General features: G+C 36.6%; 1 protein-coding gene and 1 pseudogene across 1 annotated transcript; both read left to right on the plus strand.

Annotated features, from left to right (window-relative positions):
* Positions 1-1,532: 1,532 nt before the first annotated feature.
* On the plus strand, positions 1,533-2,172 carry LOC129063107 (olfactory receptor 4F6-like; annotated as a pseudogene).
* Positions 2,173-17,479: 15,307 nt separating this feature from the next.
* Positions 17,480-18,427, plus strand: LOC129064083 (olfactory receptor 4F15-like). Its single transcript, XM_054565161.1, has one exon. The coding sequence runs from the start codon at positions 17,489-17,491 to the stop codon at positions 18,425-18,427; it is 939 nt and encodes a 312-aa protein (XP_054421136.1). The 5' UTR covers positions 17,480-17,488.
* The last annotated feature ends 9,040 nt before the right edge of the window (positions 18,428-27,467 follow it).

Here is a 27,467-nt window from a genome sequence, read left to right on the forward strand (position 1 = left end):
CACCAAGCCCTTATTATATGAAATGTTAAAGGGACTTATCTAAGATAAAGAAGAAGATCAGAAACTATGAACAGTAAAATGACAAAAAGGTCACAACTATCAAGTACTCAACTTAAAAAAAGAAAGACAAAAACAAACTAGGTAAACAACCAGAACAGAATCACTGAAATGGAGATCATATGGAGGGAGATCAGTGGGAAGGGGGAAGAGTAGGAATGAAGGAAAAGGCACAAGGAATAAGAAGCATAATTGGTCTATAAAATAGGCAGGGGGAAGTTAAGAATAGTTTAGGAAATGGAGAAGCCAAAGAACTTGTATGTATGACCCATGGACATGAGCTAAGTGGGGGGGAATGCTGAAGGGAATGGGGGTACTGGGTGAAGAAAAGGGGAGAAAAAAGAATGGAACAACTATAATAGCATAATGAATAAAATATACTTACAAAGTTGTTAACTGTTTTATCAATTTACTTTCCCATAACTGATTATGGAACTACCCGCTTTCCCATTTCCCTTCAAACTCTGAATTTTGTTAAATGTTTAATCTCAACCAAAATGATAAGATAAAACTGGTGTCTTGCTATATTAGTATGCACATCTTTAATTCAGAACGAGGTTGAGTATTTTATATATATGTAAAGAGAGCCATGTGTAAAACCACTGATATTTTCACTCGCTCTTTCTCTTCTACCTGGGATTTATGAATCATCATTGTCCTTCTCATCCTTCCTCTCTCTACCTCTAGTCAGAATCTCCTCCACACAACCCATGATTGTGTCACTTTTTCTAGCACTTATCCTGCCCCTGTGAAATGGTGAGTGCCATGTGTTGGCGTCCTCTATTTCTATCATTCCTTCGTTCCTCTAAATAACACACCTTGTCTTCCTAATTTTCAGATATGAGAAAGTTACATCTCAACTCTTAAAAATCATTTATAAGGATTTTGAAAGAACTTGCCAGTGTGATCTTAGCTACGGTATCAATATACTGAGAGATGTCCACATTATGAAACCAATTGCCACTTAATTATTTTAATTGGTCAAATAATTTATACAAAGCCTTTTAATTTACAGTCATATATGGTATATGACTATGAAATAATGACACTTAGAAGTACAACAGAACTACCCATCCAAATAAGTAAAAGGATTTTTATTCTGTGCAATCTATTTTGGCAATGAAATAGACAACAGAGGAATATGGATTTCTTTGTGAATGAAATGGTCTCCAAGGGCACACAGCAGCCTTTACCTAGTTTTCTGTTAACTACTGAATTCCCCAAGATTAAGATCGGTGCCATGTTCCCTAAATCAGTGTCTCCTTACTCTCTTCTCTCAGGTATCGTGAGTTGTCACTGCTGACAGGTGGAGGCAAGGGACAAAGCCAACCACTCCGTGGTGTCTGAGTGTGTGTTCCTAGGACTCTCCAGTTCATGGGAGATCCAGCTTCTCCTCTTCCTTTTTTCTTCTGTGTTCTGATGGGAAACCTCCTCATTGTGCTAACTGGGACATCTGACCCTCATTTACAGTCCCCATGCACTTCCTGCTGGCCAACCTTTCCACCATGGACTTGGTGTTTTGCTCTTCCATGGCTCCCAAGATGATTTATGATCTTTTAAGGAAATGCAAAACCTTCTCTTTCAGAGGGTTTGTAGTTCAGATCTTTATACATGCAGTTGAAGGCACTGAGGTGGTGCTGCTTAATGCCTTGGCCTTGGATACACATGTTGCCAAATGTAAACCTCTTCAATACCTGACCATCATCAGCCCATGAAGGTGCATTTTACTTCCAGTCACTTCCTGGATTATTGGCTTTATTCATTCAGTGACTTAATTGGCTATTGTTGTAGACTTGCCTTTCTGTGGCCCTAATATATTAGCTTTTTTTTTTTTTTGTCCTTCCTCGAGTTACCAAACTTGCTTGCATAGAGACTTATACATTGGAACTCATGGTTATTGCCAACAGTGGCTTTACTTCTGTGACTTCCTTTTAAATTTAAATCATCTTTTACATCTTTACTTTGGTGACTGTTCAGAAAAAATCTTCAGGTATCAGTATATCCAAGACTATATCTACTCTGTCAGCTCATGTCACTGTGGTTGATTTGTTCTTTGGGTCATTAATTGTCTATATGTGGCTGTTTCCCACATCACATCTGGATAAATTCCTATGATAACTGGTCTTTGATGTAGTTATTATACCTTTTCTACACCCTCATCTACACTTTTAGAAATAAAGAGATGAAGGTGGCAATGAGGAGATAATGCACTCAGTTTGGGAATTACAGTGCAGTTTCTTAAGTATACTGAAGATGCATAAAAAGGGGATGAATGCTAGAATTTCAGATGGATGTGAACTAAGTATGTTAAATTTAAACAGAATGTTGTCGTCTACTAGTATGTGTGTGTCTTGTCTTATTTTCCCTCTCCAAATTGAAGTATGATATTAATTGCTGACCTCTGCTTTTGTAAGAAACCTAAAGACTACAGGTTGTGGTTCTCTTATACATGGTCTGATCTCTATTTAGTGCCAATAGAATAAATATAAATGTTAGTCCCTTTTAAAAGTCAGTATGTAATTTATTGTCCATTTTCTATTTTTCCCATTTTAGGAATTTTTTTTCACAATAAATGTTATTTTTTTACTTCTAAATTTGTCTTACTATCATTTTTTTTTAACTTGTTTTACTATGATTTTTCCCCTAAATTTCTAGCTCATTATCTTTTAGCTTCCCTCATTGTTTTATTGCTAATCTGTTCTTTTTCAGGGTCCAGTGAGGAGACAGAAACCATACTAGTTTTCTAGAACAGAGAAATGTTGGTACAAAAAAATTGTTAACTAAGTGTAAAGTTGTTAACTTTAATGTTATTTGAAAAAGAATGAACTCTAAAACATCTCAGAGAGAGCATTTGTAGGAAGCACCTTTCACCCTAGGGAAGAGTTTAGAATTATTAAAACTTAAAAACAAACAACAACAAAAAAACTACTGAAAACTTGGAGGAAGGACCTGTGGAGTTGAAACTCAAATATCTGAGGAGAGGTTGCTGCTTGGCTGGTGCTAGTGTCTCTGATCTTAAAGGAGGGCCTATGTGGCAGCAGCACGACCCCTGAGGGAGGGCTGCCACGGGCTAACACAGGTGCTCCTGAGGAGGGTGTGATGGGACAAGTTTCTTTAATGTTGGAAAACAGCTACTGCCTTGGAAAGAAACCAAATTTGCTGCGGTGAAGAATGTGGTGGGATGATGCTCACAGGCACAGTGAGCATAGAGGAAGGCCAGAGGCAGCAAACAGGAAGGATCAATTAAGTCCTTCCTCTTTTAACCTTGCAATCTGCCTCTAGTGCCCTCTAATGGCAGAGCTGGCAAAAAAGGGGTTAATTTGCAGAGCCTCAGCTCCTGCATCAGAACGGAAAGAAAATGTCTTACATAAAATGCCTTAAATGTCTTATAAAACAATAGTTTTTCAAGTACACATGCAGTTACTTACAAAACTATAAAATTCTATTAGGATCATATACTTTTTAATTTTAAAGTAAATTATGAATAATATCAGAGCCTCCCTATTTTAGAAAGTCTCAGATGCTAGAAAAATTAACCAATTAGCACAAGGTCATATAAGGAATACGATGAGGTCTCTCCAGAAAGTATCCAGCCATGCACTATGAAAAAGAGACATTTACTGAAGAAGACACAAGAAACATTGTACATAGGGCAATAATGCCTCAGTCCCCTTCAAAATAGGCACTTTCGGACCTTATACAGTCTCCCAGTGTCTCTTCCACTGTTCAAAACACTGCAAAATCCGTTGTTGGAATTGCCATCAGCTGCCCTGTCTTATTTTCCTGAATCTTCTCGATGGTCTGAAATCTCTTTCCTTTCAAAGGCAATTTGAAAGCCAGAAGTTGTGGGGCTCCAAATGGGGCTGTTGGGGGCTGAGTGAGTGTGTTGCTGTGACAAAGGTGCCGATCGCCAGTTGTCCATAGCTGAAGACTTCTGAATCATCTGAATAGTTTCTGCAGAAGAATGTTCAAGCTTAACACAAAATTTGATGTAGATTCATTGCTCTACTCGCTCAGTCATTTTGAATGTGATGGCCACACAGTGCACGTGCTTTTTCAGCGGTGTCTACCACCCCCACTGGCTGGTACAGTGAAATTGTCTTTGTTCACCCATGCACACTCCAGTCTGCTCTCCTTGGCTGCCAGATTACCTTTATGTAGCACAAACCGTTCTCGTTATATTAACAATGGCTGGACTTTTTCTGGACATACCTCATTGTATAGGATCTAGAATCTAGGTTGGCAGACTCCTGGTTCTTCACTCTCTTCTGTCATTTTAGATCTTGTTTCCTCAATATTTAAGTCTCATGTCCCTACTGGACTGTTAATTTTTTACTGACATGCACCATTATATTATTCATTTGTGTCTTGAATATTTGTCAAATAACAGCGTTTCAACAAATGTTCATGAATAATTTTCACTTAATAAATTTATTCAGCCCTATTTTACATTTTTTGCTCATTTTTTTTAAAAATAAAGCTTTAAAAATTATTTTGGAATAATTTTAGATTTACAGAGAAGTTGCAAAGATAGTCCAGGGAGTTCCTATACAGCCCTTACCCAGCTTCAGTTTCCTTTAATGTTACATTACATTTCTATAGTACATTTGTCAAAACAGAAATCAACACTGGTACATTACTATTAACTAAACACTAGACTTACCCAGATTTTACCAGTTTTCCCTTTAATGTCCTTTTAAAAGAAATTCCTGAATACAATCCAGTATACCACATTACATTTAGTTATGTTACTCTTATGGTTGTGAGTCTCAGTCTTACCTTGTTTATCATGATTATGACAGCTTTGAGGAATATTGGTTGGGTTTTTTGTGGAATGTCCCTCAGTTTGGGTTTGTCTGAAGTTTTCCTTATTGTTAGACTGGGGTTCTTCTTTGTGTGTGTGTGTATGTGTGTGTAAAGAATATCACTAAGGTGAAGTGGCTTTCTTATTATATCGCATCTGGGTGTACGTGATATTCACATCATCATTAGTGATGTTAAATATGCTCAGTTGGTTTATTATTTGATCCTAATAAAAGATAAGTGATTTACTAGATATTACTTCTGCTATTTATATTCTTTCTTCCTACTCGAGTAGTTAATCTCTTACCCCAAATTATCTCTGGATTTGAGGATGGTTTATTATAATTTTGCCTATGTAACCTATATAATTCCTGGAGGTATAATCAAGAGTTTGTTTCAACTCTATCCCAGACAGACTATAAAGTCAAGCTCTGTACATGATTGCTCAAGGTCCTCTTCTCTTGCTCCTTTGATTCAGTTACTTTTTACCTCTATCATTGTGGAACTCTTGGCCCCTCTCTTTTCAGTTTCCTAACCTTATGCCTTTAGTACTGATATCTGTATCTGGAACTTCTGTCAACTCTTAGTTTTCCTTAGCAGTTCTCAGTGGAGTGTCCTGGTGGCATAATCACCATAGCCAGCTCCTAGCCTAGGAGAGGTTTTATGCAGGTTCTCTAGTTTCATTCTATTTGAGTAGAAATTTGAGTATAAATGTTATCATAGCAACACAGATGAACTAATGAGGACTCTCTGTGCCCTCAGTCTGGGGTTCAGGACAGTGGAGAGAAAAATTGCCCCACTGCCTGATATTATTCCTAGTGCTGGATTTTACTCAGTAATTTAGATCAGCCATTTGCTTTATTTGTATTATTTCTTATATGTTATAAAAGAGTGATTAATAACGATTACTAGTTCAAATGTCAATGCTTCTTAATGCACAGAGAGTTGTGATCATGGTCATTGCTGATTTCCAGGGAGATGTGTTTTCGGGTGTTCACTGCAATGTTGCTTTTAGTACAGGGAAGGATTCAAAATATGAAATAACTTCATGGTACAGGCACTGACGCTTCAAAACAGATGTTTGCCACAGAGTTGAAGCAGGATCCTGGAGACCCTGGCTTTTCCAGGCATTAACTTTAGTAGCTGATTCATAAGGAATTCTGGGGAAGGAATATGGGAGGCAGGTGGAACCTCAAGAAACTTGTAACAATGCGTATATTTAAACTAATGTGCACATATTTTAGAATTCTAACAACCAGTTTTATCACACAGCTATGTTCTAGCTGAATATTAACAATATGGGATGTGGGGGTTGGAGAAGTTGGAAAAGTTGGAGACAGGGTCATCTAATACTTGTACAATCATATGCAGTGGCCTTGAAAATCTTGGCGATAATGTGTGTATGTCTGTCATTAGGAGATCAGACTGGCAAAAATAGTGCATACCCAGCATGGATTACTGTACAGTATTTGGAAATAATAGACTAGATATAGCAACATGGGCTAAGTGGATAAAAAAAGAATCAGAATACTATATATAACATATAATATTTCATATGTATGTGCATACATAAATAATGTACATGTTTTATGATAAAACATACAACATCAGGATGTATTTTATAAATACTAGAATAGTTGCCTCTAAGGAAAAGTGATTAGAAATAGAGACTGGAGATTAACAGAAATAAACAAGTAAAACAAGAGAGGGGGCCCTTTGTAAACCAATGCTAATAGCCCTGGCTGGCTCAGTGGATTGAGTGCTGGCAACCAAAAGGTTGCTGGTTTGATTCCCAGTCAGGGCACATGTCTGGGTTTCAGGCCAGGTCCCCAGTAGTGGGTGTGTGAGAAGCAACCACACATTGGTGTTTCTCTCCCTCTCTTTCTCCCTCCCTTCCCCTCTCTCTAAAAATAAATAAATAAAATATTTAATAAAATAAAATAATCCAATGTTACTAATGTACTATGGAAGAATATGATTACCTCAATCTTCCATACCTGAGGCTAAAAAAGACAGAAGGAAACTCCTTCTTAATATTTTGAGGTGAACCTCCTTATTCATATTATTACTGCCTCTAAATGACAGGCATAGTAAGGAACAATGGAATTATTTTAGTGACCAAATTCTTTTGTTAAATTCCACAAATGTATATTAGGTCCCTTTAATGCAGGAAAATATACAAATTGCTTTGAAAGAAACAAATATGAATTAGACAAAGCCCTGATCTTCAAAGTGCTTATTTCAATATGGTAATTCATTACTTATAAAAGTCACATTATAAACTATTTTTAATTAAAATTTTTTGGTTTATTTTTTCTCTTGCCTAGTTTATTAATATACGGGGAAAATCAGTATTTATAAGGTTGTTCCATGTAATTTTTTTGTACCTCTTGGAAAATAAATATTATCAAGTCACAGGAATGTTTTCTTTCATCACAATAAGATTTTAAAGTGAAAACAACAAAACCAAACCAGAAATTGAGTATCTTACAGATTCCAGTGTCATTGATTCCTCCTGTGATTCATTATTAGCTTTTTCTCCTTGACTAATTGACTTTAGTTTTGCAAGTACAGGTCACAGTAGCATCATTTGGTCACTGTGTTCCAGTGCAGTTAATTACCTATTTTTTCCATTTATGGAAACATCTTATATACCTTTGTGTGCTTGAGATAATAGTCTGGATAACTATAAGGGAAGAACAGGATGAAGTTGACAAGAAGGAGGTATTTAATTAAACTTCAGCACTGATAAAAACTCAGGTAACAATCTTTTTTTTGTTTGTATCAATTAAGCTTTGTCCTGAAGGCAGGAAGAAACAGTGTTGGCGGTGGTGACAGGAGAGTGTAACAGGAGACTAACTATGAGTAGTTGTGGACACGTGGAACAAGTATTTCCCTTAATTTTGAACTAGGTCTTGGAACTGACCTGGAGATCCAAAGGTGCAAGTGATGATAACATTGCAGAGTCGGGACTCCACCCCATGGCCAGGACTAAGATGCAGGCTGATTTGTTAACTGTACCCAGGAATCTTTAAAGAAGCTTATTAGTACTGAAATTAAAGACACATATGTGTGTTGGCCTCATACCAAGTTGGTTTTCTGCTTCACTTCTATCTTTACAAAGAGGAGAAAGTTCATTAGGTAGTAGTAACTAATACAGCTTAAAAAAAATTAAACCCTACTTTGTAGAATCAGAGTGGAGAAAGAGTGGTTGAAAACTTTCTTAGAAGAGAAATGTCTAGGGATATAACTCACTCTAAAATAATGTGGTGTCAGTTAAAACTAGGTGAAGTAGAAGTTGGAAGAATGGAGGAAAAAATATAGGAAACAATGTACAATGTTTAACAGCCAGCAATCCTTCTGTTTTATTTATATTTTAAAACACTTATAAGAATTTTTTAAAGGTCTACAATGAAATGTTTGGTGGTAAAATGAGGGTGGTGAAACACAGTGACAAAGATAAAGGAATAGAAGGTGGGTTCCCTGAAGAAAGGCTAAAGGAATTGAGGGGATTAAATCCAGAGGGTACAGATGAGTGATCTTTAATTTTATGAAGTTCAAGGATATTAAACATTTATCTGAGAGAGTTGCTGACACCTTCTTTATATTCACAGAGAAAGAATTAAGTGTACATCAGCTTAATTGATAGGAGAAAAAAAATCTTTTTGTAAGGAAGAACGTTTGTACTATTATGTTAATAAAAAGCATGGAGCCAATAAAGAGCATGAATTCTCACACCTTGTGAACTGATAAAGAACTGACATGTCCTGAATGGAGAAACAACAACAAAACAAAACAAAAAAGGAACTGGATCAGAACATATTTTTAGATCTCTTCCAGCCAAATGATTTTTATTATTTGGGGATAATGAGCATCTCTCTCTACTTGTTCCCCATATTTTAAAATGCAAAATTACTATAAATCTATTCTAAGAGGTTGCCCAACTCTAATTCCATATAGATCAAGATATTTAAATAATCATTCCACTAAGTGCTGCAGAATCTGTGTTCGTTGCATTTAATCGTTTAAGTACTCTAAATAAATGATGGCTGTAATTCATGCCATTACAATTCTTGAGAGTAACAGCTAGATGAGAACTATAGAACTCAAAGAGAAAAAATGTGATAATGGCAACGGGCATAGGAGAAGAGTAGTACTCTTTCCATGGAGGGTCTGGGATGCCTCAGAGGGATCAAGCAGCCAGAACCTAACGTCTCCCACTAGAAGCCATTTGGAGACTATTGACTCAGAGCCATTAGATGGATAGCTAAGAAATTGCTATCCATCTTGAAGGCAGGAACTGGCTAAATTTCTAGCTCTGCTGATATTTTCTATTGGTATTATTTTGTGCCCTTTGCTCTTTAAGGGATAGTAAAATAGGTACATTTTGTCTTTGACCCCTTTTCTCAGCTTTAGCTCTCACTCCTGGGGTCTACTGCTCTCCGGATGAGCTCATCTGTTCTTTACCTGTCTTCTGTAGCAACCTATTCAAGCTAATCCTTCTTCATAATGAATCAGGTTTAAAATGGGTCACTAATATCTTTGTCATCAAAACTCTCTCATTTCTTGCCTGCCTAAGAGCTGAGCTAAGGAACACCACCTGGTAACTTGTTTGTCTCTAATAGCTTAATGGAGCACCCTTTCCTTAGCAATGTAAGTAAAACTAGGGAATTCAGTACATTAGCCTAAGTGAAAGCAATTCTAATGCTAGGTGCATTTCGGGTACTGGGACTTAAAAGATTATACATCTGAACAAGCTTCCATTCTCCCATTTCTTTTTTGTCATAATAATTTTCCATCTAATTGACTATGTTGATTTTCTGCTGCATTCTACAATCCAATTTTGCTTTGCTTTCCTTTTTCTCTTCTTTCTATGAATTTTATTTCTGATTTTTAAAATGTACTTAACATGTTTTTTAAAAAGTGTACTTCTTGTCCTCTGACTAGATGCTGGCACACAGCATCTCATATTTTTCTTTCTGAATAACCTCATAAATCCTCTTTTAACTTTGCTAACTCTATTTCTTATAAATTCATTAATAGACAAGTTTACTGCTATTTTCTTTTCTGTTCTTGTTTGTCAGTTTTTGCTATTTGAATTTTAATTTAGAGTAAGCACAATTTATATTTTCACGTTATATTCTCATTGTTACTCCTACTTAATTGGAAGCCTTAAAAACTTGATTAGGAACATTTCTTTCCTTAGTAATATTTTTTTGTTGTATTTTTATGCCTATTTCTAGAGAAATTTTGATTAGTTTGTTTATAGTTCATGACATGGAGATTTGGTTATAAGTCATTAAACAGTTTATACAACTCAGAACAGTTCTGATAAACAGCCTCACTTTACATATGTTCAGTTTCTTCATTCCTTAATTCTGCATTATATATGTATTCTTTTTTCATCTTTTTATTATCTGTAAGGCTAAGCAGAGTACTTGGCACTTTATAAATGCTACATAAATATTTGTTGAATGAATGAGTGAAAAGATAAAACTTTCTCTCACCATCATTTTTGAGTTGCTTTTCATTTAGTTCAAAGGATTATGATAATGAAATAAGTCAAAGACAAATACCATATTGTTTTACTTATATGTGGAACCTAAAGAAACAAAACAAATGAACAAACAATACAAAATAAAAACAGGCTAATAGAAATGGAGGCTGAAGGGATGGTTACCAGAGGAGCAGAGGAAGGGGAGAAGGATGAAAAAGGACTGTAGTCAATAATATTGTGATAAGTTTGCATAGTGGTCATATCATAAGGTATGAAAATGTTGAATCACTGTATTGTGCACCTGAAACTAATATAACTAATATAAAATTGTATACCTACTATACTTAAATAAAAAATCAACCAGTTATAAAGCTGCTAACTAGGTATTTAAAAGCATATAAAGAGAACTATACATTATTATAGGGTTAACAACTGTAGGAAACAGTTACCATCCCCAGGGTTGGGGAAATATGGGTAAGAATTTAGAATTATTAAAATTTAGTGATTTAGAAAAGGGATCCTATGATGCTGGATTTCCTTCTTTGGAGGAAGTGTAACTTGGCTACTGCTTGTTTCTCTGAACTCAGGTACTGAAAAATTAACTAATGAATTACAGCATCTCTTCAAGTGTTATTATCCTTTCTAAAGAGGAAGAACTGCATGTAACAGACTAAAATTGCATTTTCTCTCATGAATATGGATTCCACTTAGGCAAGAATTCTTGTCAATGTTATGTCTCCAATGCCTGAAACAGTGCCTGGCATTCTGGGCACTCAAAAGATTTATTAATTTAATGAACACAAATCATTCAGAGAACCATTCAGGAGGACATCATTACTTGTCCAAGACCATGGTGATTGGCTGATTATCATAGGTTTCTTTCACTGGTGGGCATTAGTTGTTCGGGCTTGGTCCTGGATGGAGTTGAAGTCAGAAGTCATTTAACTGTAGTGTCAGAGAAAAAAAAATCAGGATATTTGTCCTTCCTCCAGTATCTTTTTCATCTTCCTAATGAGCTATATGAAATTTCCTATGACAGAGTCATGGACTTGTTTTAATAATTCCCCTTTTCTCCTAAAATACTGTTCACATGTAAGAAAGTTGTGATATACAGAATAATGGCCTCCAAGATGTCCATGTCTTAATCCCTGGATCAGTGAATATATTTTGAGAAGAGAAAATTATCCTGGATTATCTGGGTTAGCCCAGTATAATCACAAGAGTCCTTGTAAGAGGAGGGCAGGATGGTCAGAGTCAGAGAGAACAATGGAATGACGAATTCCAATGGAAGCAGAAGTTAGAGACATGTACTTTGAAGGGGAAGAAAAGACTCATGAGCCAAAGAATGCAGGCAACCTCGGATAAGGCAAGGAAATGGATTCTCTCTAAGCCCTCCATAAGGAATGCGGCTCTGCCAACACCTTGATTTTAGCTTGGAAAACCTATTCTGGCTTTTTTATCTCCAAAACTGTGCAGTAATACATTTGTGTGTTTTTAAAGCCACTGTTGCTGGTAATTTGTGACAGCAAAAATAGGAAACTAAAACAAAAGCTATTTAATAAAAAGAACTTTCAATGGGAGTCAGGGGTTCTTGATCCTAGTATGAACTCTCCTGTCGCACTGCCCGGCTGGCTATTGGGGACATGCCCAGGCGCTGCGGAGCGCTGCAGAGAGCGCAGCGCTCTCTGAAACCTGAGGGAAACCGGCTGGGGCCAGCTGAGGTGGGAGCAGGGCTCTGAAACCCGCAGAGCAGGTCCTGGGGTCGTCAGGGATGAGGGGGCAAACACAAAACGTCACAAACACTTCTCTGTTTGCCAGGAGAGCAGACAGGGGCACTTCCCTCTTACCAAAGAAGGCTGTGGCAGATCCCTTTAGCGGAGATGGCCCCGTTGCCCCTTATTCCAAGGCTTATATTGAAAATCTTACCAGTGGAGTATAACAGGAAAGCATATATACACCTACACGTACACTCGTTACATTTGCAAGATAAGTTTCACAGAGAATAGATACCTTGAGGAAAACAGGTGACAGGAAATCAGTGATTTACATGGGTCTGAGAGGAGACAAGAATCAGCAATAGAGACAATCGATAAGGGGGAAGTAGACTTAAAGGTGCGTTAAAGATATAGGATAAAAGGCGTAACTAAAGCAAATGTCTTGACAAGGAAAAGGCTGTAAATAATGTGAATATCCTTCGCAGCATGAGCTGACCAGAGATTTAAGGGAGGAACAGAGCACACTCTATAGAATTTATTTTTAGGCCTGATTACCCCAGGACCCCAGATCTGATTTAGCGATGTTTATCCTGCACTGTTTCAAGCCTGAACCAGGCAGGGGAAGGAACCACCAAGAGATAAGGAAACTGCTCGGCTGCAATGAGGATTCTGGCCATGTCCAAGCCAAGCTGAGGGGTGTGGGGGCCTTTTTGCCCCTTCTCTCTGTCCCCCAATTTCTTATTTGCTGACAAAATTGGGCCAACGCCTGTCTTAGGTTGAAAACCTCAGCGGGAGGTCCCTTACCTGTTATTGGCTAATTGACCATCCATGACAAAGCAGAGAGGCAGGGCCTATGCCCCTGCCAGGGAGGGACAGGCCAAGTCTCCTCAGGAGCCTGTTTCTCCAAGGCCTGCTGATTATCTCCAGCTTTGGGGCCCTCCAGCCTGTTGGCAGGGTTACAGCTTCTGAAACCAGGCCTGGCGTTTCCCAACACTCTCCCACCAATTATCTTTGTGATAATGAGCAGATCACTTCCTATATTTCTTTTTATATTAATTAGTTCACTGATAAAACATGTGCATTGTAATCAGTCAGGAACCCCACTGAACAGTGGACCTCTGATAGCTTTTCTCTGGTAGTTCTTTATCCCTAAGAATTGTAATTTTGTCTTTACCTCTCCATACTGGGAACTGTACAATGTCCTTTAGTTCTTTTTTTTAAATAATTGTTGACACTATCACAGATGTCCCCCATTTTCCCCTCACTTTGTCCCTTCCACCCATCACCCCGCACCCCCAGCCTTCACCACATAGTTATATATATGCATATATGTTCTTTGGCTAATCTCTCCCAGTCCCCCTACCCTCCTCTTCTCTGAGATCTGTCAGTCTGTTCCATGTGTCCAGGCCTCTGGTTTTATTTTGCTTGTCAGTTTATTTTGTCCATTAGATTCCACATATGAGTGAGATCATATGGTATTTGTTCTTTAGTTCTTTTTCTAGACTTTATATCTATACCTCAATCATCATCCTTTTATCAATTACAGACACAGACGCTGTCTGGGTCTTTTCACCCAGTTTTTATTTCTGACACTCTTTTATCCATTCCAAATATATTTTGAAAAAGAAAATAGACAACTTTCATGTGGCAGAGTTCTTTGGTGATACAATGTGTGTGTGTGTGTGTGTGTGTGCACACACTAGAGGAGATTGTTTCAGCTCATTGCATATTTTATATGAGAAATTGAGCGTTTTTTGGAAAGTGAGTATCATTTATAAAATAAAATGATTTTTTTCCATTTTGAAACATATCAAAAGCCCCTTTTAAAAATAATAATTAAGGGGGGTAAAAGGGGTAAAAATTGAGACAACTGTAATAGAATAAACATTTATAAATTTTAAAAAATCACTAAGATAAATAAATAAATTAAAAAATAAAATTAATAGTTGACACTTCATATTTCTCTTGATGACAGAATTTTCTTGTGCAAATATTACTTTGCATAGTTAAACAACTGCAAGAATGAGGCTTGGGATACTGTGATAACACAAAACATGTCATTAATATGAACTTTATTGAATTATAATTTACTTTCTTGACTCCATGGTTATTCTTCAGTCCCATTAATTTCTTCATTTGACAAGTGTGAAGCACTCATTAAATGACTTAGTCACTATTGGTGATTGTGATGGAGGTGGGGGTTACTCATATGAGCCAGACATGATTCCTGTACTTAAGAAGCTACATTTTATTATTTTTTTTTATCTAAAGGTATTTTTTATTTTGAAATTATTTCACACATTGCAAATTTACAAGAGTACAACGAACCCCTTTTATTCCCAGAACTATTTGAAGGTATATTGCTAAAATCATTTCCCACCACCCCTAAATACTTTGATGTGTAATTCTTACAAACATTATCAATCTTCTAAATGTTGACCACAATACAACGTAAGAAATTAATGTTGCTATAGCCTACCATCTTATCCTCAGACCCCATTTACATTTTGCTGGCTGTCTCATCAATGTCCTTTGACAGCAAAGTGATCCAGTACAGAATCATGTATCACACTTAGTTGTCATGTCTCTTCAGTCTCCTCCATTCTGGACAAGTTCCTCAGTCTTTTCTTGACTTTCATGACTGATACACTTTTGAATATTGCAGGCCATGTTTTTTGGGGGTGAAAAGTAGAGACATCTCTCTATTTAGGTGTATCTGGTGTTTTCTTGCAGTTAGATTCAGGCTACGCATTCTTGGCAAAACTATTACAAAATTAATGTTAGGATATTCTCGTGGCTATGGTATGTGATTGCAATTTGTCCCATTACAGATGATATTTACTCAATGAATTTCATTTTAACTTATTGGATTTTAAAACAGTTGCTTTATGGACAACAATATTCATTAATTTACACTGTCTACTGGAATATCAGTTCATGTAAAATGTAAACATTATTCTCTCACTGAACAAATGTGGGCCTAATCCATACTGTGCAATGTCCTTGACACTTGGAATGCAGTGTGTGAATAAATCCCCTACACTCAGGGAGTTTATATTCCAGTGTAAAACACCAACAATGAACACACAAATATGTACAATAATCTCAAGTTGTGATAAGGTGCTATGAGAAGAGAATAGGGGAGAAGGCAGGATTTGCTGGTTTGAATATGATAGAGATGACAACTCTGAGGAAGTGACTTGAGTAAAATGAGGGAGTGACATGCAAGGATCCAAGGAAAGGCATTCCAGGTAGAGTAAAGAACAAATGCAATGGTCTTGAGATGGGAAAGGGCTTGGCTCATTTGATGAATGGTAAACTGGAATGCAGTAAGTGAGGGAAACATTATTGGGAAGGAGCCTAAGACAGTGATTTCCAACCAGTGAGCTGCAAGAATTTTTAAAATGTGCAGTACCTGACTGTTTAGTCGGGGGCACTGGCCTTTTTCCCCTTAGATACTCAAATTAAAAAATGACAACAGCCAACACAATAGTTATCCTGTGTGAATTAAAATTATACCTATTTTTAATTGTCAGATTGACAAAATATATTTTTGTGTGCTGCATAATTTTGGTAATTAATTTATGTGTGCCATGAGATGAAAAAGGTTGAAATTCACTGGCTCAGTTGGTTGGAGCATTATCCATACACCAAAAAGTTGTGGGTTTGATTCCTTGTCAGGACACACACCTAGGTTGCAGGTTTGATCCCCAGTCAGAGAGCATACTGAAGGCAACCAATCAACGTTTCTCTCACACATCAACGTTTCTCTCTCTCTCTCAAATCAATTAATATATCCTCAGGTGAAGATTTAGAAAAAGAGAGAGAGAGATGTAGCCAAAGCATGTTAGATAGGGACTAGTGTAGGCCCTGGTCAAATTCTGGACTTCTCCATGTGATAGGAAGCTATTGGGAGATTAAAAACAGGAAAGTTATATGTTTTATTTTTATTTTTAAAAGATTTGATTTATTTACTACTAGAGATCAGGGAAAGAGAGGGAGAGAAACATCAAGAGAGACATTGATTGATTGCCTCTCACATGACCCTACCTGGGGATCTGCTCTGCAACCCAGGCTTGTGCTCTGACTGGGAATCAAGCTGGAGACCCCTCAGTTCACAGGCTGGTGCTCAATCCACTGAGCCACACCAGCCAGGGTATTATATTTAAAATAGGAAAATAAGACTGGTTGCTATATAGAACAACACTGTTGTTGAAGTGGAAGGGAAGGAGGGACTCTTAACTAGGAAGTGAAGTTAGAGGTCTGGAGAAATACTAGTGGAGGGGTGTGAGGTCATAACCATAATTTTTTTGAAGCAGGATTTGCTGATGAATTTAAGGAGGGACATGAGATAAAAAAAAGTCGCATCTTTTCTTCATATTTTAATTGTTATCAATGTCATTACTGATTTTTGGCATAATGGATCATAATTTGCATTGTGTCATTTTCATTATTTTACTTTGTTATCAATGAACACATTTTCATTCACTGATTATCTTTTTTTTTTCAAATTTTTTCTTTCTTTTTTGTTTTGTTTTGTTTTTTTTTAATTTATTTACTTTTTAAATACATTTGTCTCTGCCTCCCCCCCACCTCTTTCCCTTGCCCCCTCCTTCCTTCCCTCCCTCAGCTCTTCCCCTTTGGTTTTGTCCATGAGTCCTTGCTGTATGTTCCTTGACTTTCCCCTTCCCTTCCCTTTCCCTGCCCCCCCTTTCCCTCTTTGTTGATTTAAGAAGCTACATTTTAATTGGAGAGATGAACAAATTTTATAATTATGAGAGGCAGAGTGAAATAAATACTAACAGTGCAGAGGAAGTATAGAAACAGGCAGATATGGAAATTTTCACAAATGAGAAAACATTTCTGCTGGGACATTGAGAATTGGATTTTGTGATTTGGAGACTAGAATGAGAGAAATTTTGAAAGTTCAAAGAAATAAAACTTCTAAAGTCTAATTGAATAATATGAATAACAAATGAGAGACTTTGGGAAGCTATGTGATGTGCATTAAAATTTGTTAGTTGGCCATACAAATGGCTGAACTACTATCAATTCATAAGGAATTATAGTCAAAAGTATTTGATAAGCATATGTTATTGAAGTAGAACACACTGGGTAGGAGAATATAAAAAATACCGATGTAATATTAAAAGAAAGAAGAAGGGGAATAGGTCCAGAGATGGAATTAAGTTAGTAGTTTTGAAAACCATAATGTCTTTCGAGAACCAGCTGACTCTTCTAAGTAGAGGTGCAGTGTGCATGTAATGAAGATTATTTGGCTGTGTGAGATGTTAATGTGAAGATTGTTTTCGTTGACTAAAGGCTTTTTTCCTTGAACACTAATACTTGCCTATGTATTTTGTTTTTCATTTTCTTCCTTCAGGTAACATAAAAACTGATCCTGGTTTCTGAGACAATGGATGGAAGGAATCACTCCACAGTGTCAGAGTTTGTGTTCTTGGGACTCACCAATTCATGGGGGATTCAGGTCCTCCTTTCTGTCTTTTCCTTTTTGTTCTACATGGCAAGCATGATGGGAAACCTTGTCATTGTGGTCATTGTAACCTTGGATGCTCATCTGCACTCCCCCATGTATTTCTTCCTGGCTAACCTCTCGGTCATTGATATGATTTTTTGCTCAATCACAGCCCCTAAAATGATTTTTGACATTTTCAAGAAGCACAAAGCCATCTCCTTTTGTGGATGTATTACTCAGATCTTCTTCAATCATGCTGCTGGGGGCACTGAGATGGTACTGCTCCTAGCCATGGCCTTTGACAGATATGTGGCCATATGTAAGCCTCTCCACTACCTGACTATCATGAGTCCAAGAATGTGCCTATACTTTTTAGTCAGTTCCTGGATTGTTGGTATTATCCATTCATTGTTTCAATTAGTTTTTGTGGTAAATTTGCCTTTTTGTGGCCCTAATGTATTGGACAGTTTTTACTGTGACTTTCCCCAGCTCCTCAGACTTGCCTGCACAAATACACAAGAACTTGAGTTCATGGTTATTGTTAATAGTGGGGTTATTTCTGTGGGGTCTTTTATCTTACTGGTTATTTCCTACATTTTTATTCTGTTCACTGTTTGGAGACACTCTATACATGGTTCATTCAAGGCCCTCTCCACTTTGTCGTCTCATATCACTGTGGTAGTTTTGTTCTTTGGGCCACTGATGTTTTTCTACACACGGCCTTCTCCCACATTACACCTGGATAAATACTTTGCTATTTTTGATGCATTTATCACTCCTTTTCTGAATCCAGTCATTTATACATTCAGGAACAAAGAGATGAAAGTGGCAATGATGAGACTGTGCAGCCATCTTGCTCATTACAGGAAGATTTCATAAATGGATTGGCTTTGATGACATGAAACTATAGATTTCTTTCTCATGCCGGTTGCAGAGATAACATTATGCAATTTCAGAGAAATACTCTAGGCCATGTTGTATGCCTAGATATCTAGTGTCTATTTCATCATTAAATTAGAAATCATGTTATTCTTTGACACTCTGTATATCAAAATGTTAAAGACCAAATCATATGTCTTTTCTAACTTACATGGTCTAATAGAATGCCATGTAATTGAGCAAATAATATTTTATCTTTTCCTGCTTTGGACAGATTATTCCATTGATACATGGAGTATGCATATATATATTATTTTTATCTATTTATTACCTATTTTGATTTAAATTTTTTCCTTATTCGGCTTCTTATTTCTCCAGTATCAACATATTTTGCCTCATCAGACTCCTCTCTCTATTAGTATGGGAAATTGTTAATTCTATGTTAGAATTTTGAATTTAAAGCTAGAGTGGGTAATCCCCTCAGTTGTACATGCTAAAACCCAGGAATTGAAGGGTAGGTGATTGGAATTTTTCTGAAGGCAAACAGCCAGAAATCTCCAGAGATAACCAGGCACCAGAAACTGTCTTTGGTTGTTCTTAGGTCAGTGCCCTTGAGCTTTCAAATCAATTTTGTAGTTTAATTTCTGCTTATATTTCACTCTTTTAACTTTTTCCTATAAGTCCATTTGAGGAGAGATCTTTACACTGCCCATTTGCATTCCTTCTTCCTAGTAAATTTCATTAGTGTTTAGCACTTCTTTATCAATTCTAAATCATTTCTTAGTTTCTACTGCTACCATGCAGTTCCTTGTTCAGGACCTACCAAAGCCAAATTTTAAACCATTGTGTTAATTATGAAGAGGATGTTTAAAATTTGTTATTAATAGTATTTCTTTTGGTTTATGGTGGCATTCATAAAGATCTTTGATTAAATTCAATTTTGTAGGCCTGAAGTTCCTCTCAAATACTTACAATTAATGATGTTCCCTTTTTTTTTTTGGTGGAAAATGATGTGATTGATGAATTGTATATTCTGCTTAAGTAAGTCACACTGAGATCATTGTGCTTGTCCCAGGAAAATAAATGTAAAATATTTCAACAAATATAAATAAATTATTTATAAAATATATATGCAATTTTCCTTTTTCCAGAAATTGTGCAGTCTAAGTCTAGGTATTTTCCTAAGTATTTTACCTTGAATTTTATGAAGCATATTTCCTAATTATTCCTGTTTTACAGAGGGAGGATCTGAGGCACAAAGAGGTTAAATGTCCTTGAGATCACAATTGTCAAAAACTGAATCAAGAAGAATTAGAAAATTTGAATAGACAGGTCACAGCTAATGAAATTGAAACAGTAACCAAAAAACTCCCAACAAAGTCCTGGACTGATGGTAAATTTTACCAAACATTCAAAGAAGAACTAACACCTATTCTTCTCAAATTATTCCAAAAAATTCAAGAGGAGGGAGAACACCCAAGGTCATCTGTACACCTGAAACCTATATAATTGTATTAACCAATGTCATCCCAATAAAGTCGATAAAAAATGCCCTCAAGATCTCTTAAGTAATAATCCTGGGCATAAAGTCTTTTTTAAAAAATATATTTTATTGATTGTGCTATTACAGTTGTTGCTTTTTTCCCCTTCCTTTATTCCCCTCCATCCTGTACTCCCCACCCCCAAACATTCCCCTACCCCCCATCCTTAGTTCATGTCCATGGGTTGTACATATAAGTTCTTTGGCTTCTCCATTTCCTATACTATTCTTAACCTCCCCTTGCCTATTTTGTATCTACTATTTGTGTTGCTTATTCCCTGTACCTTTTCTCTCATTCTTCCCCCTCCTCCTCCCCTCTGTTTTACTGTTCATAGTTTTTGATCTTCTTTTTCTTATGTAAGTCTCTTTAACATTTCATATAATAAGGGCTTGGTGATGATGAACTCATTTACCTTGATCCTATCTGGGAAGCACTTTATCTGCCCTTCGATTCTAAATGATAGCTTTGATGGATAGAGTAATCTTGGATGTAGGTCTTTGCATTTCATGACTTTGAAAACTTCTTGATGGCCCCTTCTTGCCTGCAAGGTTTCTTCTGAGAAATCAAATGATAGCCTCATGGGAACTCCTTTGTAGGTAACTGTCTCATTTTCTCTTGCTGCTCTTAAGATTCTCTCCTTATCTTTAATCTTGAGGAATATAATTATGATGTGCCTTGGTGTGTGCTTCCTTGGGTCCAACTTCTTTAGGACTCTCTGAGCTTCCTGATCTCCTGGAAGTCTATTTCCTTGGCCAGATTGGGGAAGTTCTCCTCCATTATTTTTTCAAATAAGTTTTCAGTTTCTTGCTCTTCCTCTTCACCTTCTAGCCCCCCTATGATTTGGATGTCGGACTATTTAAAGTTGTCCCAGAGGTTCCTAAACCTCTCCTCATTTTTTTGAATTCTTGTTCCTTCATTCTGTTTGGGTTGAATGTTTATCTCTTCCTTCTGATCCAAATTGTTGATCTGAGTCCCAGTTTCCTTCTCTTTACTGTTGGTTCCCTGTATATTTTTCTTTATTTCACTTTGCATAGTCTTTGCTTTTTCCTCCATTTTGCTACCATACTCAACCAATTCAGGAAGCATCCAGATTACCAGTGTTTTGAACTGAGCATCTGATAAGTTGGGTATCTGTTCATTGCTTAGCTCCATTTTTGGAGCTTTGATCTGTTCTTTCATTTGGGCCATAGTTCTTTGTCTCTGCATGCCCGCTACATTGGAAGGGGCAGAGCCTCAGTGTCTGCCAGGGCAGGGCAACCCAGGTCACTGAGTTGTAACGCTGTCTGTGGGAGAAGGGTCCTCGAAGGAACAATTTTGCTTGCTTGGCTCTTGGCCAGCTTTCAGTCACTTCCCCCACTACCCACAAGCAAATTGGGCCCTTCTAGTGCTGATTCTGAGGTAGGTTGGCGTGTGTACATTCTAGGACCATGTGGGCCTGTCCAATGGACTCTCCCGTGAGGCTGGGAGTTTCTCCTGTTGCCACAACCGCCACAGGTTTTTACCTCCAGAGGTTCTGAGGCTTTATTTTCCCTCACTGGAACCCTGAGTTGGGTGGTCTGTTTTGCTCCCCAGCTGTTCCTCTGTTTTATCTGTACACTAATGTGGGACTGCCCGGTCCTCCAGCAGCCACCTTGTTGCACAGTGTCACCACCCCGGCTGGCTGTCTCTGCCCCTCCTACCAGCCTGGATGAATGTTTCTTCTTTAACTCCTTGGTTGTGAGACTTCCATAAAGTTTGATTTTCTGGCAGTCTTATTTTTTGTTTTTAAATTTGTTTTTGTCCTTTCCATTGTGCAAGAAGGCAAAGTGTATTTACCTACACCTCCATCTTGGCCACTCTAAGGTCTGTTTTTTTATTGCTGTGCAATTACAGTTGTCCCCATTTCCCCCCCATTATTCTCCCCTGCCCTTCCCATTCCAACCTCCCACATACAGTCCTCCCCCTCCCCCATTTTTATTGTCCATGGGTCCTTTATACATGTTCCTTGATTTCTTACTGTTTGGATCCAGGGTGTGTTATCTTAACTTCTGCACTATAATGGGTCTCTGGTAATAAATAATGGAATGACTCACTTAATTGAAAACAATTCCTATTTGTGGGTCTTCCTGATAATGGGGAAGCCATTACCCGCAAAGAGAGGAGGAAATATAGCCTGGTTTATGGATAGCTATGACACTCTCAGCCTTAAGTAAATGACCATTGCATTAAACTCTACTCAGATTGCCTTACAGAGTAGTGTTAAAGGAAAATCCTTCGAATGGAAAGAACCTCAGGAAATACCTTTAGTTACACACTTTCTCTGGAAGGAAAGATGGCTTGTGCCATCAATTTTACTAAATTTGTGGACAGGCCTAACTGTTTAGTTGTTCAGAGCCTAAGAAATAATAAGGTCATAAAATATTGGCGTTCAGGGGAGAAGCATGTAGCTGGACTTCTCAGGAGGGCACAGAGAAAGACAGTATTCATGGCCATGCAAAAGCCTATTAGAGGTTATTCACTCACTGTACAGGAACAAAAATATCTGCCCCTGTGGATGTCGGTCAGCACCTTTCTCCAGCTGTTCTAAAGCTGCTGAATTGGCACTAAAAGTGGCCGTAGCAGAATAGTTGACATGTGCATAAAATCAACAACATGTATTTCCCCTCACTGAGGCTGATCTGCCTATCATCACTCCTGAGTGCCCAAGCTTTACAACACCAAAGTAAATGGACAGCACCCTGTGTAGTACCGTACCTCACCCCACTCTGAGAGGACTAGCTGTCCACCTTGTGGCAGGTTAAATAGAATTAGTCCTTCTTTTATGAAATGGGGAGATGCTTATTGTCATAAGGATATTTATCTCTCTGTATCTGTTTATTTCTAACCTCACTCCATAGAGATACATATGATGTATAAACATACCTTATAAATACTTATTTTTATATAAACATATAAAAATGTTTATTGTAAGTATATAATATACAAATTATAGGTAAATATAGAAAATATCTTACTATACATATATTAAAATACTGTGTTTATATGTCATAATATATAATGTTTATATAATATAAATTCTTTATCTATTATTTATTTATTTATTTTTAGGTACTATTTTGTCTTTCCCACCCACAATGCTGTTGCTAGCACTACAATTTATTGATTCATAGAGTACCTCTGTTGCTATGATGTCACATACAATATTGCATCTGGACATATTTTTATAGAAAGTAAGGTGTGACCATGGGCATACACCCATGGCATTCATTGGACTTACTTGTGCTCCAACACCCAGAAACAACTCATATGAGAGAGTAGTGGAATGGCCTAGAGAATGCTAAGATTTGTACCAAGTGGGAGATGAACATCTTGCAAGATTAGGATGCTGATTATTTGATGCTCTACATATATTAAACCAGTGGCCAATATTTATATTGCTATCTGTCTTAAAGCTGAAATAGATGAAGCCAAGGTAGAAAAAGTCACTCTAACAATACAACCAAATAATTTAATGGGAAATTTATGCTTCCTATTATTCTTGTGAACTTTGGTTTAGTAAGTCTGGAGGTCCTAGTACCCCAGGGAAGAATATCTCCAAAGGGTACACAGCTGAGTCCAGACTTCGATCTCTTTGGGCTTCTCACGTCAATGAGCCAGCAGAGAGAAAAGGACCTGACTCTGACGTTTGTGGGACCTGAGGCAAAAAATGGCAATCCAGTAGCTTTGTGTTGAAATATTTGTGCTATAAATCAAGGTAACAAAACTTAAGTACAGTATGTTCTATTCTTTTATGTTGATAAATATATTTCATAAATATATATACATATCTATAAAAAATCCTGGAAAGCCATGTTTGCGTGGCTGTGGAAGTTCTCAAAGAAATTTGAAAAAAATTCCTGGGTTTTGGGGACCAGAATCTGTCTAAAAAAATGGGCATATGCTTCAGGTGGACATGTCTCTTCAGTTTTTTGAAATCTTCATACCATGGTGATAAGCATGACTGGGAAGGAGCCAATTTAGGGACTTCTGTAGGATAAAAACCAGGACAGGGGATTCTTTTATTTGGGTCTAAGAAAAGCATTCATTGTTGAGTTGACAGATCTGAATTACCAGAGGGAAACTGAGTTCCTATTCCATAGAGGGGGCCAGTCAGAACTTGGGCTTTTTTGGATCACTTCTCAGCACTCTGCCCAATAGTTCTTGTCAGTGGAAAATAGTGGCACCCCTTCAAACAAAAGGTCCTCTGAAGACTCATAATCTTTAGAAATGCAGTTTTGTTCATCCTACCAGGTAGAGTACTTTGTCTAGCCTAAAACGTAAAGAAGATAAGATGTAATGTGTGCAATTCTGTTATCAAAACAGGTCTCATGACCAGCTATACAAGAAGGGATTCTTTTCATTTTTTTTATTGTTGTTCAAATGCAATTATCTCCATTTTCCCACCACCATCCTCCTCTGCCCCATCCACTCCCACTTTCCACCCTCACTCCTCCCCTCCTTTGGCTCTGTCCATGGGTCCTTTATACATATTCCTAAAGGGGATTTTGATAGCTATATTTTTAATTAATTATCACTTCTTCCCCCTTTTCCCTTATGCAATTCATATAATGTACACGGGTAGAGGTGAACATTTTGGGTGTAGATCACTCTGCAATAATTAAATAGCTAATTATTTGCTGACGCTCAGTTTCTTCTATCTTGATATTATCTGCTCTTCCCTATTTGTCCCCTGGATAAAAGGCAAGAGTGGATGCAGAGAGAAAAGAATATATTCCTTTTGACCCTTCAGTTCCACTCAACTCCTCTCCAGCTGACTTTGTGCTTTTATTAAGCTCTTTTCCAGTTACTTAATTTAAGTGTGCCATTTTTTTTTGTCCTAGCAGGATCTGGACTGATATAAGTATACACAATTGAAAGTTAAAATCCTAGTTTCCTTACCTAACAACCCCATTGTCTTAAAGTATTTATCAAAAAAAGTTTATTGTCTATTTGTTCAGATATGGATATACATTATTTATATTACAATTTATATAAATTGTAGTGCTAGCAGTAGCACTGTGGGTGAGAAAGACAAAAGAGTACCTAAAAATAAATAAATAAATAGTAGATAAAAAATTTATATTATATGCACAATAACATACTATACATGCTATTCTGTTACCCAGAATTTCACTCAAGAGTGTGTTTTGGACTGTATAGTGTTTAAACTTGATTTTCAGTGGCTTCAGAGAATTTGACTGTATGGATGTATTCTAACTAATTTATCATCAATTGATATATGTTTTAGTTGTTTTATTTAATTTTAAACTCTATTTACTTGAAGAAACTTCTGTATAGTTAAATCCTTGTGCACATCCAGAATTACTCAAAATATGATTGTATAAAAATGAGGTCTTGTGTACATTCTTCTACTATTTAAACTGTACTAAAAAATGATTGTATAAAATCCTTGTATATGATTGTATAAAAACAAAGTCTTGTGTACATTCTTCTACTATTTAAACTGTACTAAAGATATGATTGTATAAAAATGAAGTCTTGTGTACATTCTTCTACTATTTAAACTGTACTAAAAAAATTAAGCACATTGGCTTCTTTGGAGATGATTAAGAAAATTACAGTTAATTTCTTTTAGTTAATATTTACCAATTTTCTGAGATTAATTCTAATGGGCAGCTACCAATATTTATACAATTTCCAACAAAATGGCATAAATCTTTGAAACAAAAATATTCCACTCTTGCCTCCTCTTCTCTGATATGTTATTATTAGTTCTTAGATCCTTTCATTGCTCTGGTCTAACCAAATAGTTCTCTAGAGGCAAAGTCCCTTGTTCCATAAGCTCCTTCTAGACTCTCATGCTTTTGCAGAATCACTTGGTCACTGTCTTCTTGAGCTATAATAGGCTTCATTTGTTCTCATGGCAGGATTTTAGATGGCACTTTGTGTTAAAGAACATAGGAAAATCTCAGACTCCTGGAAGATGCTGTTCTATTCCTACAGGTAAAATGGAAGGATGGAAATGAATTTAACAATGCAAAGAGTGGTTTAATTCAGACGTAATAATTTTGTCTTTGGAATTGCTATGAATATGAGCCGTATACTGAAGTGCTTGAGTGCCAACGCAAAGTAGATAGTGTCCAGGATATGAAACTGAGTAGCATGAAAGAATAATTTTGAAAAGTTATTGACATATTGGAAAAGGTTAACTGATCTTGATATTCAGTTAGAATCACATTGTGTCTTGGGTAATGTGAAAGACATCAGAAGAAGTCAAATGGTTTTGTAATATTTTGGATTCAGGATAGATTGCAATTAATCATTCTGATTTTGATGACGATCGCATGAATGATTCTCACCCTCTGCCACTTCATAAACAGGCAAGAAAAATTGATGACACCTGAAAACATGTTTTAAAGAGTACTTATATTTTCCTCTCCTTTAGCTTTTCAAAAGAATTGGGTATAAACTTAACATCTTCTGTGAAAAGGGAAACACATTTATTAGGAACTTAAGTTTACCAAATGGAAAAGGATTTTATAGACATAATAGAAATAAAAGAAATGGAGACCAAAAAATATAAAGCTGAGTAAATAATTTTCAACATAATGTCATTTTAAAATATGGTGTTGAAAATTAAAAAAAATAAACTATCAGGAGATTGAAGTAGTTTTCCTGGTCTCTAATGTAGTTTAGAATTAGGGTGTTTTATATCAATTTTATTTCTAAGCTGTAAGTAGAATGAAGAAACGTTTGGAGGAAGTTGAGAAATGGACACTTTTTTGGATGGAAGGGAAAAAGTCAGGAAGAGATCCTAATAGGTTATAAAAGAAGAGTTTGTTGAATCTTACGAACAGAAAGCTAAGGAGGTGCATTAATGTACATACAAGGTTGTTTTTTGAAAAGGACACAGAATTATTTATATTTTTCACAGTTATAGAAAGTAAAAGTAGAGAGGGTCTTAACTTAGAGAAGGCAGGATTTTAGTTGGATGTTAGAAAGGTTTTGTGACAATTTCAAAGATAAAAATGTAGCACGTTTGAGCTGAGGGAGATGTTAAACCCACGATGTTTTTAAATTGAATGATATTTTATATTAGTACCTTGTTCAAGCCTTACAGCTGGCTGTGCTCAACTTGATGACTCTATTACAGTATTTAAAACCTCAGTTACCAATATCTTCTTCATCCATAAGGGATTAAATATCTAGAAATCTGGAGAATTAATCAATTCTCTATGGATCAAGAGAAAAGATTAATCCCAACAGAAGGCAAAGAGCTAGACCTTGTCTTTTGCATTATTGATATTAAATTAGTTAAAATTATGACTATAATGCAATGTTTAAGAAAAGTTATTTAAAAGCATAGCAATCTATAAGAGAAGATGATTTCAGAACCCCACTATGCAACAGTTTTCTTTATGGGTATTATATAATTTTTAGGGGAATATATATCATACTCTTGTCTCCATCTGGAAACCTCTCTGACTTTTGCTCTGGACTCAGGTTCGGATTCTGACTCT

This window comes from Pteronotus mesoamericanus, unplaced genomic scaffold (assembly GCF_021234165.1).
Source record: "Pteronotus mesoamericanus isolate MK-2021 breed Mesoamerican mustached bat unplaced genomic scaffold, CSHL_Meso_final contig_164, whole genome shotgun sequence".
In the NCBI taxonomy this organism is placed as follows: Eukaryota; Metazoa; Chordata; class Mammalia; order Chiroptera; family Mormoopidae; genus Pteronotus; species Pteronotus mesoamericanus.